Here is a 16,472-nt window from a genome sequence, read left to right as displayed (position 1 = left end):
TGCCAAATCTGAGACAGTTTTAATGTTTAATATTTTACTGTACATTGTTCAAGGCTGAATCCCACTGTTTGCAAATCTTCTTGTCTTATTAACCTCACCTACGACTTCGCTCTAGAAAAAAAAGATAATTTGGAAAAGAAAAAGTCACGTACAACTACATCCTTTTTTTCTTGTTTTGAATATACTGTTTAAATGCAGGAATCTGTAATAACAGAAGGGTTAAACACGAACTGTGCTCAGAGTGAGTTTGAAAGGAGCACAAACCATTCTGAACCACCAAGAACTTACTCTCCGCATATGTGTGTGTAGCTGAGTCTAAGTGTGCTGGGGGCCAACTGTGTAATTAGATTCCCAAGGTAGCTTTTACATAGAATACAATATTTATTAAGAATAAGTAATAAAATGTGTGAATTTGAGGCATATTCAAGAGTACTCGCAATAATTGTTTCAACTTAAATTGTTAAAAAAATTTTTTCCCCAGGAGGAATATTTTGTAACTCCTATTGTTCAGAGTTGCCCGAGCATGAGGATGACAAAACATGGCCAATTTTCTAGTTGTTTTATTCTCGTTTGAAAATTCTATACGGACGGCACAACTCTTTTGTTTGCACCCATAATAGACTGCTTCTACTGCCCTGCTCTTGATATGTCATGATTTTTCTTTGAAAAATTGTTCTCAAAGTGTGCCTCCCCAGCCAGCAGCTTCAATGTCACCTGGGAATTTGTTAGTTCCCAGCTCCACCCTAGACCTACTAAATCAGCAAGACAGGGAGTGGAGCCCAGAAATCTGTGTTTTAACAAGCCCTCCAGATGATTCTGATATCTGCTCAAGTTCAGAATCACTGCCTGAGAATATAGAATCTGCCATACCTAGGACTAAAGTCTAGGGCATTGGTGAATCCAGTGCCATGAAGTGACAGTGTAAAGCAGGAAAAGTGGCCACCGCCTCTAGGTTCTGGCAGACCTGGACATCAGTCCCTCCTGCTACCAGTGAAGAAAAGTGTCCCTGGCTAGCTGAGAGAATGTCTTTAGCTTCTAGTCCTTCAAATAGTCTACAAGAGACAACCATTGAATTAAAGGAAAAATCCTGGAGACTGTGGTTGCCAAAAGCGATGGGCTTTAATTTGGCTTGTTCTTTTTTTTTTAGGGGTTCCCGCTGCTGTGTGGCACTTAGCACCTTGGGCTGTCGCTCCACGTAAATGTACCTCCCGTGTTGGCAGCCCACGTCCTGTGATTCAGCCTCTGCAAAGGAGGCCTGGGCACCCAGTATGCTAAGAATAGAATTTTCCATTTCAACATTATTTGAAAGAAGCTTTTCTCTGCTTCATTCATCAGATATTAAAACTCTTCTAAATGCCAAGGATTTGTGCAGTGGCCTGGAGTTACAGTGGTAAACTGACATGGTCTCGCTCTCAAAATGTTCTTTCTCTAGGAGGAGAAAGGGGATTTTAAAAAGTAGATACAGATTGTGCTAAGTGTGATCATGATGTCTAACATCTCCCTTCAGAAACCCATGCATTCCACTCTCCCATTCATTTCACCTACCTAACAGTCTCCAAAGATTGGTTTCCAAAACTTAATGCCATGTGAAAAGATACGACTACTTTCCATAGCCTCCAGGGAACTGCTTTTAGGCTTGAGATCATTACTGACCTCAAAGAAATAGACTAGAATATTTTAAGAGGGTGGTAGTATGTTATATAATAATTGTAACTGCTTTGATGTGCATGTTCTTTGGCCTAGTCACTTTTGGGAATCTCTCCAAAGGAGTTAATGAAGTCTTTAGAAAAGAGCTAAACTGCCACTAAAGACAGTTACTATAGCTTTGTATATTCGATAAACAAATTACTCGAGCTCATTGGGTGTGATGGGTAAAATGGGGTGATAATCGGTACCCGAAAAAGTTCGTGAGGAATAAAAATCTGTGGAATCGCTGACACAGAGCAGGTATGTTCTGTATGTGTTCATTTCACTTCCTCTTTCCCATCATATTGCATTTTATTATATATGAATATATACATTTGAGAATTTATATAGTTTTTTCGTATTTCCAGTACTCACCTCTCAGTGGACTGAATTTGCTCAGGGACTGTTACCTCTCTCCTGCCCTCTCCTGGCATTCTGAATGGCAGCATTCAGATATTGAATGTTAGGGGTGTTCTAACCTTGACCAGGTAAGAACTGGAGGGAGAAAGTGACCATCAACTCTTTCCTAGTCTATTGCGTTAACCTCCTGGTCTCCAGGCTTCCCCCCAATCTTTTCTGGGCATGGTAGTCAGAGAGAGCCCATTTTAGAACATAAATGTGACCAGCTTCTCAAAGCCCCCAAAGCCTCCACATGGCTTACAGGGCCCTGCCAGCTGTGGCCCCTGCCCACCTTTCCTGCCTGATTTCATGTCAGCCCAGGTTCGGCCTTTCAGTTCCTTGGGTGTTTAGAAGTTGTCTCCTCTTTCTGAAATCTTTTTCCCTGCTTCCTTCTCTCTCTGGCTCCCCTTCTTTCAGATTTCAGCTTAAATGTAACCTCAGGGAATTCTTAATCTACTGCTCTGTCTAAAATAAGTGGCCTCATTACTTTCTACCATGTATGTCAATCTGTGATTTATGTATTAGTTGGTTTATTCCAAGAGTCAGCACAGTTTTTTCCTAAAGAGCCAGATGGTAAATATTTTAGGCCTTGTGGGCCATAGGTCTCCTGCCTTTGTAAGTGTGAAAGCAGCCACATATAATAAGCATGATTGTGTTCCCATAAAACTTTATGGACATTGAATTTCATACATTTTCACGTGTCACGAGATATTCTTGTTTTTAATTTTTTTTCCCAAGTATTTAAAACTGTAAAAACCATTCCTAGCTTATAGAATGTCCAAAAACAGTCTTATTATTTGAGGATCCCAGCTGATTCTGCCCAGGATTCTTTCCGACAGCACTGAGCGCGGGGAACATCTGGACCACGCCCCTATTCTCACCACGGTGCACTCCCGCTGCGCCTGAAGCTTACTAGGGCAGGTTGGGCCCTCGCTGGAGTGGGCGGGGTCTACGAGCATCGGGACGCAGGGACAGGCCGGAGCGGAGGGGCGGAGTCGAGAGGGGGCGGGGCCATGGGAAGTGGGCGGGCAGGCGCCCGCTTCCGGAGAGAGAGCGCGGGAGCAAGATGGCCACTACCAAGCGTGTGCTGTACGTGGGTGAGCAAGCGCGGGCGCTAGCCAGGGTCTGGGTGAACTCAGTTTCAGTGGGGCCGGACGCGGAGGGCGGCGAGCAGCTTTTTCGGCGGGATCTATGGCGGTATTGGTTTGCTTCAGGGTGTTAGCCCAAGACGTGATCTTTCCTCTTCCAAGTCCACTAAGCTCTAACCGGAACACTTCTGCCTCCTGGGCACCGAGGATTGGTAGAGGAATATTATGGACCTCTAAATCCTCGCGCCCATTCATTTTACAAACATTAACTTGCAGCGATGGCTCAGCCCAGCCCTTGCCCTAAAGGAATGGGTTCCCAGACTAGCCAGGTAGACGTGAGAATAACCTCTATCAGCAGTTTGATAAGCGCTTTAATGGGGACGGACAATGATGACATGGGCTTGGGTGCGGGGAGAAATGTCATCTGGAGAGGCGAGAACAAACTTTCAGGATGCAGTGACGCCGGAGCTGATGAGCTGGAGTTAGCCAGGTAGCCAAAGTAGGAACAAGTGTGTTTGCTGAAAGTGTGTTTGCAAGAGCAAAAGCCCAAAGTGTGAAATAACCTTACATTTGGGGGCAAGTAGGTCACTTCAGGAAACCCAGAGAATTGAGGGAGTAGAGAGAAAGAGACTGGAGAGATGGTCAGGGCTCCGGTTATGAAGAGCCTGCTAAGGAGTTTGTACCTTATCTTGAGGACAGTGGGAAAACTTTGAAGGAGTTTAAGCAGGGAAATGATGGGTTAAAATCTGCACGGTCTCATTCTAATTGGCTGTGTGGAGGAGAGGGAGATCTGTTAAGAAGCTATTTCAGTCATCCTGGGGCTAGATGAGGGTCTGCAAGAAGGGTGAAGAGAGCAGTGTGTTTCATAAGTATAGATGAAGAAGTAGATAAGAGGAGTGCTTATGTATGTACCCAAAGGACTGGATGGAACGACCCCTCCCCTTGCCTAGAGCATGCTAACTGTGCTGCAGGGACTTCTCAAAAGAATGAAGGACAGTGACTCAGAAAGCCTTTGGTTTCTTTACAGGTGGACTTGCGGAGGAGGTGGACGACAAAGTTCTTCATGCTGCTTTTATTCCTTTTGGAGACATCACGGATATTCAGATACCTCTAGATTATGAAACAGGTGAGTCCTTTTAGTGTCTCTCCTGTTAAGAATTCTCCTACTGGGAAAAGAACTTAAAAGAAAATTTTAAAGTCCTACCACAGTGTATTATATGGTTGATATACACCAAAGTTCTGAAGGGTGCCTCAGTAGGGCAGCACGACAGTGATCTTGATGCAGAAGGGATGTTCTGAGGTTTGTGATTGTGAACTGTAACAACTTTGCGGAGTCCCATCTGTTGGATTTGAGATAAAGCAGAATTTACCCCAGTAGGAAGATAGATTTTGAGGTACGTGGGGCTCAAAATGGACCTTACTGTTGTTTCAAACTACCTACTGGGTACCCCAGCACACCTGCTCCCTTCTCAGCAGCTGGAAAGCCTAGCCCCAACATTGGGGACTTGGCCTCTGCATACCTTTAGTAGATATAGCAGTTACAGTTCAGTTTTCTATTTTACCTTTGTTGTCATTTTTAAGATCAGCATTTTAAGTCCAGCTCAGTCATTGACCCTGCATGATTATTAGCAAGGTCTTTAAACTCTCTGCACCTAGGATCTTTAACTGTGAAAAACAATAAGGTTATATTGGTTCTCTAAGGTCAGTTGGTTAATTAAATTAACCCTTCTGTGTTTAGTCTTTCTAGGAAGATCAGCATTTTCCTGAGAATAAAGAATGAGCATCTTTATTTGGGTTTTAGGATTCATACTTTATGTACAGTTGATGCTCATAATATGTATTTGGAATGAATATCTGATAGGTTGAATGACTTCATTGTTCTAGTTGTTTTGCATGCAAAGGTTAAGATTTTAATCTGGCTTTGTTAGCAGAATTGAATGCTTAAAGATTGAAAGTATAGTTCATTATTTAGCTATATTCACTGAAAAAAAAAAGCTTAATATTGCTAGAAATGCTGTTTAAACTAGAAGGAATTAAAGAATGAGATTTCTTCTTCCAAAATAGTAATTGGGTTGAATTTCTAATATCTAGATATGACATGTGACTGACTTCACTTTCCTTGTGATCATCTGTTTTTTCCCATTGCCCTAAATGGTAATTACTTGTTTTTGTTTTCCCTTTTTTCAGAAAAGCACCGAGGATTTGCTTTTGTTGAATTTGAGTTGGCAGAGGTGAGAAAATTCTGCGTTACCTATATTTCATCTTTGGCTTGTGTTAGTGTTATTGCTGATCACAGAGGGAGCTGTTCTCCATTTGGTTAGGTTTCTGGGCCTCATGCTGATGCATCCAGAGAGATAAGAAGTGCTGTTTGAAGAAAAACTTCCTTCACTTAAATTTTAGGCTGTGGTTCACATCTTTGGGCCCTCGCTGGAGTGGGCGGGGTCTACGAGCATCGGGACGCAGGGACAGGGCGGAGCGGAGGGGCGGAGTCGAGAGGGGGCGGGGCCATGGGAAGGGGGCGGGCAGGCGCCCGCTTCCGGAGAGAGAGCGCGGGAGCAAGATGGCCACTACCAAGCGTGTGCTGTACGTGGGTGAGCAAGCGCGGGCGCTAGCCAGGGTCTGGGTGAACTCAGTTTCAGTGGGGCCGGACGCGGAGGGCGGCGAGCAGCTTTTTCGGCGAGATCTATGGCGGTATTGGTTTGCTTCAGGGTGTTAGCCCAAGACGTGATCTTTCCTCTTCCAAGTCCACTAAGCTCTAACCGGAACACTTCTGCCTCCTGGGCACCGAGGATTGGTAGAGGAATATTATGGACCTCTAAATCCTCGCGCCCATTCATTTTACAAACATTAACTTGCAGCGATGGCTCAGCCCAGCCCTTGCCCTAAAGGAATGGGTTCCCAGACTAGCCAGGTAGACGTGAGAATAACCTCTATCAGCAGTTTGATAAGCGCTTTAATGGGGACGGACAATGATGACATGGGCTTGGGTGCGGGGAGAAATGTCATCTGGAGAGGCGAGAACAAACTTTCAGGATGCAGTGACGCCGGAGCTGATGAGCTGGAGTTAGCCAGGTAGCCAAAGTAGGAACAAGTGTGTTTGCTGAAAGTGTGTTTGCAAGAGCAAAAGCCCAAAGTGTGAAATAACCTTACATTTGGGGGCAAGTAGGTCACTTCAGGAAACCCAGAGAATTGAGGGAGTAGAGAGAAAGAGACTGGAGAGATGGTCAGGGCTCCGGTTATGAAGAGCCTGCTAAGGAGTTTGTACCTTATCTTGAGGACAGTGGGAAAACTTTGAAGGAGTTTAAGCAGGGAAATGATGGGTTAAAATCTGCACGGTCTCATTCTAATTGGCTGTGTGGAGGAGAGGGAGATCTGTTAAGAAGCTATTTCAGTCATCCTGGGGCTAGATGAGGGTCTGCAAGAAGGGTGAAGAGAGCAGTGTGTTTCATAAGTATAGATGAAGAAGTAGATAAGAGGAGTGCTTATGTATGTACCCAAAGGACTGGATGGAACGACCCCTCCCCTTGCCTAGAGCATGCTAACTGTGCTGCAGGGACTTCTCAAAAGAATGAAGGACAGTGACTCAGAAAGCCTTTGGTTTCTTTACAGGTGGACTTGCGGAGGAGGTGGACGACAAAGTTCTTCATGCTGCTTTTATTCCTTTTGGAGACATCACGGATATTCAGATACCTCTAGATTATGAAACAGGTGAGTCCTTTTAGTGTCTCTCCTGTTAAGAATTCTCCTACTGGGAAAAGAACTTAAAAGAAAATTTTAAAGTCCTACCACAGTGTATTATATGGTTGATATACACCAAAGTTCTGAAGGGTGCCTCAGTAGGGCAGCACGACAGTGATCTTGATGCAGAAGGGATGTTCTGAGGTTTGTGATTGTGAACTGTAACAACTTTGCGGAGTCCCATCTGTTGGATTTGAGATAAAGCAGAATTTACCCCAGTAGGAAGATAGATTTTGAGGTACGTGGGGCTCAAAATGGACCTTACTGTTGTTTCAAACTACCTACTGGGTACCCCAGCACACCTGCTCCCTTCTCAGCAGCTGGAAAGCCTAGCCCCAACATTGGGGACTTGGCCTCTGCATACCTTTAGTAGATATAGCAGTTACAGTTCAGTTTTCTATTTTACCTTTGTTGTCATTTTTAAGATCAGCATTTTAAGTCCAGCTCAGTCATTGACCCTGCATGATTATTAGCAAGGTCTTTAAACTCTCTGCACCTAGGATCTTTAACTGTGAAAAACAATAAGGTTATATTGGTTCTCTAAGGTCAGTTGGTTAATTAAATTAACCCTTCTGTGTTTAGTCTTTCTAGGAAGATCAGCATTTTCCTGAGAATAAAGAATGAGCATCTTTATTTGGGTTTTAGGATTCATACTTTATGTACAGTTGATGCTCATAATATGTATTTGGAATGAATATCTGATAGGTTGAATGACTTCCTGATAGGTTGAATGACTTCATTGTTCTAGTTGTTTTGCATGCAAAGGTTAAGATTTTAATCTGGCTTTGTTAGCAGAATTGAATGCTTAAAGATTAAAAGTTCATTATTTAGCTATAGTTCATTATTTAGCTATATTCACTGAAAAAAAAAAAGCTTAATATTGCTAGAAATGCTGTTTAAACTAGAAAGAATTAAAGAATGAGATTTCTTCTTCCAAAATAGTGATTGGGTTGAATTTCTAATATCTAGATATGACATGTGACTGACTTCACTTTCCTTGTGATCATCTGTTTTTTCCCATTGCCCTAAATGGTAATTACTTGTTTTTGTTTTCCCTTTTTTCAGAAAAGCACCGAGGATTTGCTTTTGTTGAATTTGAGTTGGCAGAGGTGAGAAAATTCTGCGTTACCTATATTTCATCTTTGGCTTGTGTTAGTGTTATTACTGATCACAGAGGGAGCTGTTCTCCATTTGGTTAGGTTTCTGGGCCTCATGCTGATGCATCCAGAGAGATAAGAAGTGCTGTTTGAAGAAAAACTTCCTTCACTTAAATTTTAGGCTGTGGTTCACATCTCAGACCTGCCAAGTCCTGCCCCTCTTGCTCTGCAGAGTTCTTGCAGCCCTGCTCATCATACATTCTTGCCTGGCAGCACTGGTGACTATTTCTTATGCCTTTTACCAGTTGGCTAATTGCTGTACCATCAGCTCTAAAGTCAGCTAGGAAGCGCTCTTTGTTAGACACATGCACAACCTAGGCAGTAAATATAGAAATGACTTTTCCTCTTTTTTTTTTTTTTTGCTACTGAGTATGTTTAGACTTTTTTTTTTTTTTTTTTTGCTACTGAGTATGTTTAGACACCGCAGGAAGCTAAACTTGCACCTTGTCTTTTCTTGGCAGGATGCTGCAGCAGCTATTGACAACATGGTATGGCTGAGAATCTTCATTCTTACTGAAGCTATTTTTGGTAGTACAGAGGGTTTGTGTTCATATATTGGTTTGCTGAACCTCTGAAGTTACAAGGTTGCATGGGGAAGTAAAAATTGTCATGTAAAAATATTCATTGTGAATTACTCACTTACAAGATTAATCCTTACTCAAACATCCTTCCCCATTTAACATCTAATCATCTTTATTGGCTAATCTCTCACTGGCTACCCCATGTCTAGGATAATAAATTGCAAACACTATGCAGAGTAATTGCACAGGGAAATTTTATATTTTGCAAAAGAGGCAGAATTTCTTTTCATGAAGCTTTAGACTGGTTAACAATTGAGAAGAAAAATTCAATAAGGATAATGACAGGGGGTGCTACTGACACAAATGACTTGAATGTCCTGGAGAAGTCCTTGGGGAAAATGATGACACTCTTGAGAGTTTGTGCCCTCTTTGAGATCCTTGTGATTGTCATATCAGCTATGATGTGCAAGATGTCACACTGTAGTGTTGATAGAATTTTGTTGGAAAAAATACTGCAAATTAATTAGCACCTGTTACATCTTTGTTCTACAAATTAGTGTGTAGTTAAACCTGAATTTTAACTATAAGAAATTTATTTTTATTTTGTTTCATCACAATAAAGTCCCAGTCAAACCTTTTTTTCTACTTTTTATCATGAAATTTTCTTCACTGCTCTAAGTAGATTCACATTAAGTGACCATTCTTGGTACCAGCTATCTTTGGATAGTCAGGTTCTGCTTTAGTCCTGGTTTCTGTTACCCATTAACCACACATATTCCTCAGCTCTCAGAGAGATTATTTCTCTCCATTTCAGAGCTGACCTTGAATTTTGAAGGTGAGTTCAGGTACTTGGAAACTACACTTATCCTCATAATTTCAGAGCACTCTGAACCCGGAGTTACTTTTGTTAGCACGGTTCTTGGTATTGTAGAAAGGAGATGTATGATGGCTCCAGGGAGGAAATTCCTTGCAACCCAAGGGCTGCTTTTTGGTGGGTGCAAACTTTGCTGTTAGGGGCTCAGGGATTAAGGGAGAGCAAGTCATGAGCATGTCTCAGATGTGTCAGAAGCAAATGGAAAAGCAGTCTGACTTCAGGTGCTGGATTTTCAATCTTTTCAGAATGAATCTGAACTCTTTGGACGGACAATTCGCGTCAATTTGGCCAAACCAATGAGGATTAAGGAAGGCTCTTCCAGACCAGGTGAGTGAGGACGAGCACACATTCCCCATCACATCCTCCAGTGTGGCCTTAGTTGCATTTTTTTCTCGCTATTTACATGGCAGTAGGTGTTGAGTGCTACTCCTGGTGGACAGGAGTAGAGGGTGATTCACATTGGCGAAGGGCACTTGCCACCTTTGTGGTAAATGAAAAGAGTTTGAGCTTCTCTGGGCAGTTGCTTCCATTATGAGAGAAACTCTGCCTGATCTCTTATCTTTCCCAGTTTTCTCATTCCTGGGATGCTTCACCAAGGGGCTGGAACCAGCAAGGCTATACTTTTCTGTTTGGCATAGCTTTTCACTTAGACCTGCTGAGCTATATACTTCAGGGCCAACATTCCCAACAGGAACTTTCCTTGCCCTTGGGAGTTCCCAGAGCAGAATCCTCTGGCTGAATGAGTTCCACTTTGCTGACCAAAGCAGCTAATTAGCAGTTGCCTGATAGCTCAAATCTCTTAACATTGGTTTGATTCTTTCCCTTCAGTTTGGTCAGATGATGACTGGTTGAAGAAGTTTTCTGGGAAGACTCTGGAAGAGAATAAAGATGAAGAAGGCTCAGAGCCTCCCAAGGCAGAAACCCAGGAGGTGAGATCGAAGGCGCGTGCTTCTAGAGGAGAGGCTGGCACTTACCACAGGAGACTTTTTAAGCTCTTAGGAAATTTGCAAATATATATACAAAAGCAAAGAGAATAAAAAATTAACTCAGTACTTTGGTGAAGGTACTTTTGAGTGAACTAAAGAGAGGTTTTAGGCCTCTCATCCTTGTGCTCTGTGTCATGAGCTTCTCAGCTCCGCTCAGGTACTACTTCATGATTGGTGGCTGCCAAGGAGGAAGCCTGAGGTGAGGACCGGTCGTGAGTGCTCCTCTTCACCTCTCCTGATCAGCCCTCCTCTTTCACTGAAGCATTCGGCACAAGGCTCACGGTCTTCCTGTTCCTTCCCTGAGGGCTGATAGGACAGGTTAATGGTACTATCCCTTCCATCTGAACACAGGTTCAAGGTCCTCCCTTCCTCAGAGAACCCCTCCTTGGCACTTTCTCGTGATTCTCGGCATCTCTCTCTGGCCATTGCTTCTCAGGCCTCCCCTCCTTATGAACATCATTGCTTTGGGTTTCTTTTTTGACTCATGTCATCTTTCTTTACTCTCTGCCAAACAGTGGCAGTCAGTCTGTTTTTTTCGCAGCCTCTGATCTGCTGTAACTTTCCTGGTCTCTGTTTCTAGTGTTGAGCTTCAGACATTGCTGCTGTCTCTCTATCTAAAGTAGATGTCCTCCCTTCACTAATCCTGTTCTTCCTGTGTTCTCAAGCTTGTTAATTTGCCACCATCCATCCACATGTTGAGCTCAGCCAAAAATTTAGATGCAAAGCAGAGCACATAAATGGCCCTCACAGTCAGTGGAGTAACTGTGGGTCATCCTAGACCCCTTTTTAAAATAGAGAAAATACGTCATCGTGTTCTAAGTTTTTCTCTTAAATCTTCTTGAATCCCTTCTCCCCAGTTGTTCCATCGTCCCAGTTTAGCCTCTCATCTCATTGGGATAATTGCAATAGCTTCCTAATTAGTCTTCTGGCTGCAGTCTTGCTCTCCTCCAGTCTTTCACAAAGATGGCTAGAATGATCTTTTTAAGGCACGAGACGATATCTGACTCTCCTGCAGAGACCTTTTCGGTGACTCCCCTATCACCTGTCCCATGAGATAAAGTCCAGAGGGGCTCTCCAAGTTCTTGATGCTGCCCACCTCGCCAGTTTCAGTACCCCTCTTCATATTGTGGTCCCCACTTTACACTCTGTATTCCCCTGTATATCTGCTTTTGTACAGGCGACTCAAGTGCTTATTGTCTTTCCCTTTCTAGGAAGCAAACTCAGGATAGGGGCTTTGTATTATGCATCTTGTTAATAAAAATGTAAGGTAGGGTAAGGTGATTAAGAGCATGGACTGAGTACAAAAAAAAAGAAAACAAAACAAAACTGAGAAACAAAACAAAAAGCATGGACTGGGGAGAGGGGATTGAGTAGTTTAGGTTTGAATTCCAGCTTTACCACTTACCAGCTCTGTGACCTTGGGCAAGTTACTGAACTTCATTGTGCCTCAGTTCCCCATCTATAAAATGGGGATAATTGTCCTGATCTCAAGGGTGATTATGAGGACTAAATGAGCTAATATACATAGAACATTTAGAATAGTACCACGTATTTGCTGCTACTACTACGCTACTGCTGCTGTTAGCAGCAAATGACAGTAATAGTGTCCTCAGTGCCCACCACGATACCTCAGCACGTTTGTTAAACTGAACCACAGACAAATTACGAACATTTGACTTTTTTCTTTGGAACAAAAGTCATGGCTGTATTAAAAGTCCCCTTGTCCTCTGCTTAGCTTCGTCTACTTAGGGTGTAGAGCAAGGCCCCAGCCTTCTGCATTGTCTTCTGAGCACTCTGGTCCAAGCCGAAAGGCTGCCCTCCTTGCTTTCATTGTAGCCAGCCCATAGATATGCAGGGCTAAGGATGGAAGGAAGCGATGCTACATATATGGATCCGTTTAACTGGACTAAGGTGAGTGACTTGAGCTGGGGTTTGATGATGTTGAGAGCTGTGTATTGTGAGCCAGAAAAGTGTTGTTCTGTAACTGCATTGTTTTGACATTACTTATTTAGTAAATATTTATTGCTCAAATGCTAGGCACTGTTCTAAGTGCTTTGCAGATATTTAATACTATTGAGAATCTTTTGAGATAAGTACTATTATTATTCCCAATTCTAGGGGACAAAACTGGAGCACAGTGAGGTCAAATAACTTGTCGAACCTTACACAGTTTTTAAGTGGTAGAGCTGAGATTTGAAGCAAGGCTGTATCGGTCTAGGATCTGTGTGCCTCTCACAGTTGTGGCCACCCTCCCCCACTGGATAGCGAATTCACCAAGGGTAGGAACCATATCTTCTTGCTTAATAAACCCAGTGCTTGGTCTGATAGTTCAATACCTATATCTTGACCTATCCACACTACAAGAAGTCAGAGTCAATAGAGTTTTTACTATCAAATAAATGGGAGGGTTTGTATTGGATGTGTTATTTACCTACTCGGCCTTGTCTACTTGGAGCACAAAGCAAAGCCCAACCTCCTCCATTGTCTTCTGAGCACTTAGGCCCAAACAGGAAGACCACTCTCTTCTCTTCCATTTCAGCCAATCTATGACTGTGTAGGGTTAGGCACAGAGGAAGAAGGTTATAGGTCCATTTAACTGGACCAAGGTGAGTGGTTTGTGCTGGGGTTTGAAGATGTTGAGAGTTGTGTATTGTAGGCCAGGAAAGCGTCGTTCTCTGACTGCAGAGAAGGATGGAGCAAGCCGAGGTGTCTGAGGGCGAGTGTGATGAGATAACATGCCTGCAGGGCGGGGCTCAAGTTGAGTAGTGCTGAGGTCTCCTTTTTCTAGGTGTCCAGCTGGGTGCTGTGGCCATGGCCTCTCCCTTCTGCCCTTCCCGGTCAGCACCTCGCTCCAGCCTGCTCACTGCAGTTGGGCTCTGGGTGTGTGCTCAGAAGAGTACTCACTGTCCTACTCGGGGAGTCAAGGAGTCCTCTCTAACCTAATGATGTCTTCCGCACCCAGGGAGAGCCCACAGCAAAAAAGGCCCGGTCAAATCCTCAGGTGTACATGGACATCAAGATTGGGAACAAGCCAGCCGGCCGCATCCAGATGCTCCTACGTTCAGACGTCGTCCCCATGACAGCAGGTGAGCAGGACTCCAGTCAGGACAGCCAAGAAGCTGATGGCTGAGTACTGAGCCTTGTAAAGGTTCTCGATGCCTCGGTTCTTACGCCCTTGACATTGCTTCTGACCTGAGTAAATTTGATCCTGAGATCTAGTAACATTTATTCAGAGCAGGCGTTTTTGAGGCTTCATAAGTGCTGGTTTACTGTTTTTAAATATTTTTGTAAAAAATATAAATAAATATGTTTTCATTTAAAAAGAAAAAATATCTCACACATAAATTCCAAAAATATTGAAGGCAGTACATTTAAAACTTGTCTTTTTCTCCTATCTATATCCAGTCCTCTCTAGAATACTGTTAACTAACAGTTTCTTGAGTATTCTTTCCAGTTTTTAAATATTGACTTCTGTTTAATCTAAATTTCATTATATAGACATATAAAGTCAATTTCACAAAGTGTATTTTGATAAAACAGTAGAAATCAGCTGCCCAGTCCCTGGGTGCTGTCCTCCTACCCTCCCTCACCACCAACACCATGTGCTGCTCTTCATAGGCAGCCAATTTCAACTCTTAGCTGACACATTTGGTTTTTACCTCAGTATGGGTAGATAACACATTTATGTTGGTGCTTCCTGATCTTTTCATGCTAGACATTATCTATTTGCTTCCTACTTCAGAAGATAAAGAGAATAACCTGGATTATTCAGGTGCCTAATATATTCACAAGCCTATAACCTGAGAACCTTTCCCACTTGTTATTTTCTGTGTATCATAGCCATTCTAGTAGATGTGAAGTGGTATCTCATTGTGGTTTTGATTTACATTTCCCTAATGACTAATGTTGAGCATCTTTTCATGTGCTTCATTGGCCATTTGTATATCTTCTTTGGAGAATTATTTCAGTCTTTTGCCCATTTATTAATTGGGTTGTTTGCCTTTTTGGTGTTGAGTTGTAGGAGCTCATTATATGTTCTGGATATTAAACCCTTATTAGATGTGATTTGCAGATATTTTCTCCCATTCTGTGAGTTGCCTTTCTACTCTGAGATTGTCCTTTGATACACAAAAGTTTTTAATTTTGATGAAGTCTAATTAATCTGTTTTTCTTTTGTTACCAGCGCTTTTAGTGTCATATTTAAAGACCATTACCAAATCCAAAGTCACAAAGATTTGCCCATTTTTTTTTTAACATCCTGTTTTTTTAAAAAAAAAAAAATCACTCTACCAAATTGGTGAATTTATTATGAGGCCAAGCTAGAATGCCTGTATTCACTCCTCCTTTAACCAGAATTTCATGTAGTCCTTTAAGATGTCAACATCACAAAGATTTTAAAAGAAGACTTAAACAAACGTAACATAGTTTTCAGAGTCTAGTTAGAGGGAGGTTTTATTTTTGTTTGTTTGTTTGTTTGTTTGTTTGTTTTTAACCTGAACACCTGTCCTTTCTCAACCCCAGAGAATTTCCGTTGCCTGTGCACCCACGAGAAGGGCTTTGGCTTCAAAGGGAGCAGCTTCCACCGCATCATCCCCCAGTTCATGTGCCAGGGCGGCGATTTCACCAACCACAATGGCACTGGGGGCAAGTCCATCTACGGGAAGAAATTCGATGATGAGAACTTTATCCTCAAACACACAGGACCAGGTAGGACCCCATCAGTGGGTGGTGACAGGTGGGGCCAGGCTGGGGCAGGATGGCTGTGCAGGGTGGATGACGAGCTGTGGTTCTGGCTGAGGGGTCGGGGGACTGGAGGAGACCCAACCAGTTCACAGAGGAGAAGCGTTCAGCCTGGCTAGAGTAGAGTAAGCTTGCTTCCATTCATGCGCTATCCATCCTTCCACCATGTCCATACTCCCTGTTATCCTAGCTTGAGTTCTGTGATTTCTCATTGTAAGCTCACTCTTATTGCCTCAACCCCACTGCCCGCCTCTCTTTGTCAGACTTACTCAGTAAAAAATTTCAGTGGTTAGTCCCCTCGCAACTAAAGAAAAACACAGAACTGCACTGAACAGTCCCACTTGAGATTTCTGACTGTAGTTCTTCAGGGCCCCTCGGCAGCCTTATTAGGTTTTCCTCATTAATCCACAGTCCCAATCAGGGATGATGGTTCCATTCCTTCCTTCACTGCTGAAGCCTCCACATTGCCCTCTGCCTCAGCTAATGGATGGCCTCCTGCATCTCTTCACACATGCTCTGACTTCTCTCTGAGGCCTGGGATGGGCTGTCTTCCCCAGGCCAGCCCCTCTGCTTGTGGCCTGGACCCCATCACCTCGCTCCTACTTAGGGACCTGGCTTCTGCAGTCGTTTGCCCTTGCTGCCTTGTATCCTCCATCCCCTTGCTCTGCTAGAGCAGCCCATCATAAAAGCATGTGGTATCAATCCTTTAAAATATCATCCTTTGACTCATATCCCCCTCAGCTATCACCCATGCCTCTCATCCCTGTCTAAGCAAAACTTCTTGAAAAAGTTGTGTAGACACCCTGCTTTCTGTTCTCTCTATCCTCCTCTAGCCAGACTTCTAGCCCCACCTCTTCGTCTTACCAACAGGCACCTCTCGGCCTCATGTTATTCTTCCTCCCGGCAGCATTTACACCGCTAACTCCTGCTCCTTGAATCTTTCTTCACTTGGCTGGCAGGACTCCTCCCGCTTCTAGTTTTCTTTTTATCTGATTGACTGCTTTTTCTCAGTCTTTGCTCTCCTCCTTCTCCTGACCCCTAAAAACGGAAGTGGCCCAGAGCTGAGTCTTTGTCTCCATAGAAGCTCATTGCCCCCTTTTTCTGATAGCTTATAGTTTCCCTCTTTACTGTGCTGAAGCAGAATTCATAGATGATTATCCTACCTCCTGATATAATTGTTTTAAAAATCAATATTCTGTAACAAAGGATTATTCAGGTGCAGCAACTAGAAATGCAGGCAGCTGTGTGGACCAGCAGCTTGGACACCAGGGGTAGCATTACTG

At 43.2% G+C, this 16,472-nt stretch overlaps 1 protein-coding gene across 3 annotated transcripts in view; it reads left to right on the top strand.

Moving 5' to 3' along the window:
* Window positions 1-3,113: 3,113 nt before the first annotated feature.
* PPIE (peptidylprolyl isomerase E) overlaps window positions 3,114-16,472 on the top strand; it is a 16,330-nt gene continuing 2,971 nt past the window's right edge. The window contains exons 1-8 of one of the 3 annotated variants that reach the window (XM_023526367.1): window positions 3,114-3,182; window positions 4,201-4,299; window positions 7,977-8,020; window positions 8,530-8,556; window positions 9,709-9,790; window positions 10,292-10,392; window positions 13,412-13,535; window positions 14,971-15,156. In XM_023526367.1, coding sequence (XP_023382135.1) covers window positions 3,152-3,182; window positions 4,201-4,299; window positions 7,977-8,020; window positions 8,530-8,556; window positions 9,709-9,790; window positions 10,292-10,392; window positions 13,412-13,535; window positions 14,971-15,156 — 694 coding nt within the window. In that variant the 5' untranslated portion in view covers window positions 3,114-3,151. Of the gene's footprint in view, window positions 3,183-4,200; window positions 4,300-5,688; window positions 5,765-6,782; window positions 6,882-7,976; window positions 8,021-8,529; window positions 8,557-9,708; window positions 9,791-10,291; window positions 10,393-13,411; window positions 13,536-14,970; window positions 15,157-16,472 lie in introns of those variants that run through there. The other 2 variants (XM_023526368.1, XM_011385935.2) reach the window with 2 other exon arrangements.

This window comes from Pteropus vampyrus, unplaced genomic scaffold (assembly GCF_000151845.1).
Source record: "Pteropus vampyrus isolate Shadow unplaced genomic scaffold, Pvam_2.0 Scaffold827, whole genome shotgun sequence".
Classification (NCBI taxonomy): Eukaryota; Metazoa; Chordata; class Mammalia; order Chiroptera; family Pteropodidae; genus Pteropus; species Pteropus vampyrus.
Note: the sequence above shows the minus strand (reverse complement) of the source record. Positions and strands in the feature narration are given on the sequence as shown.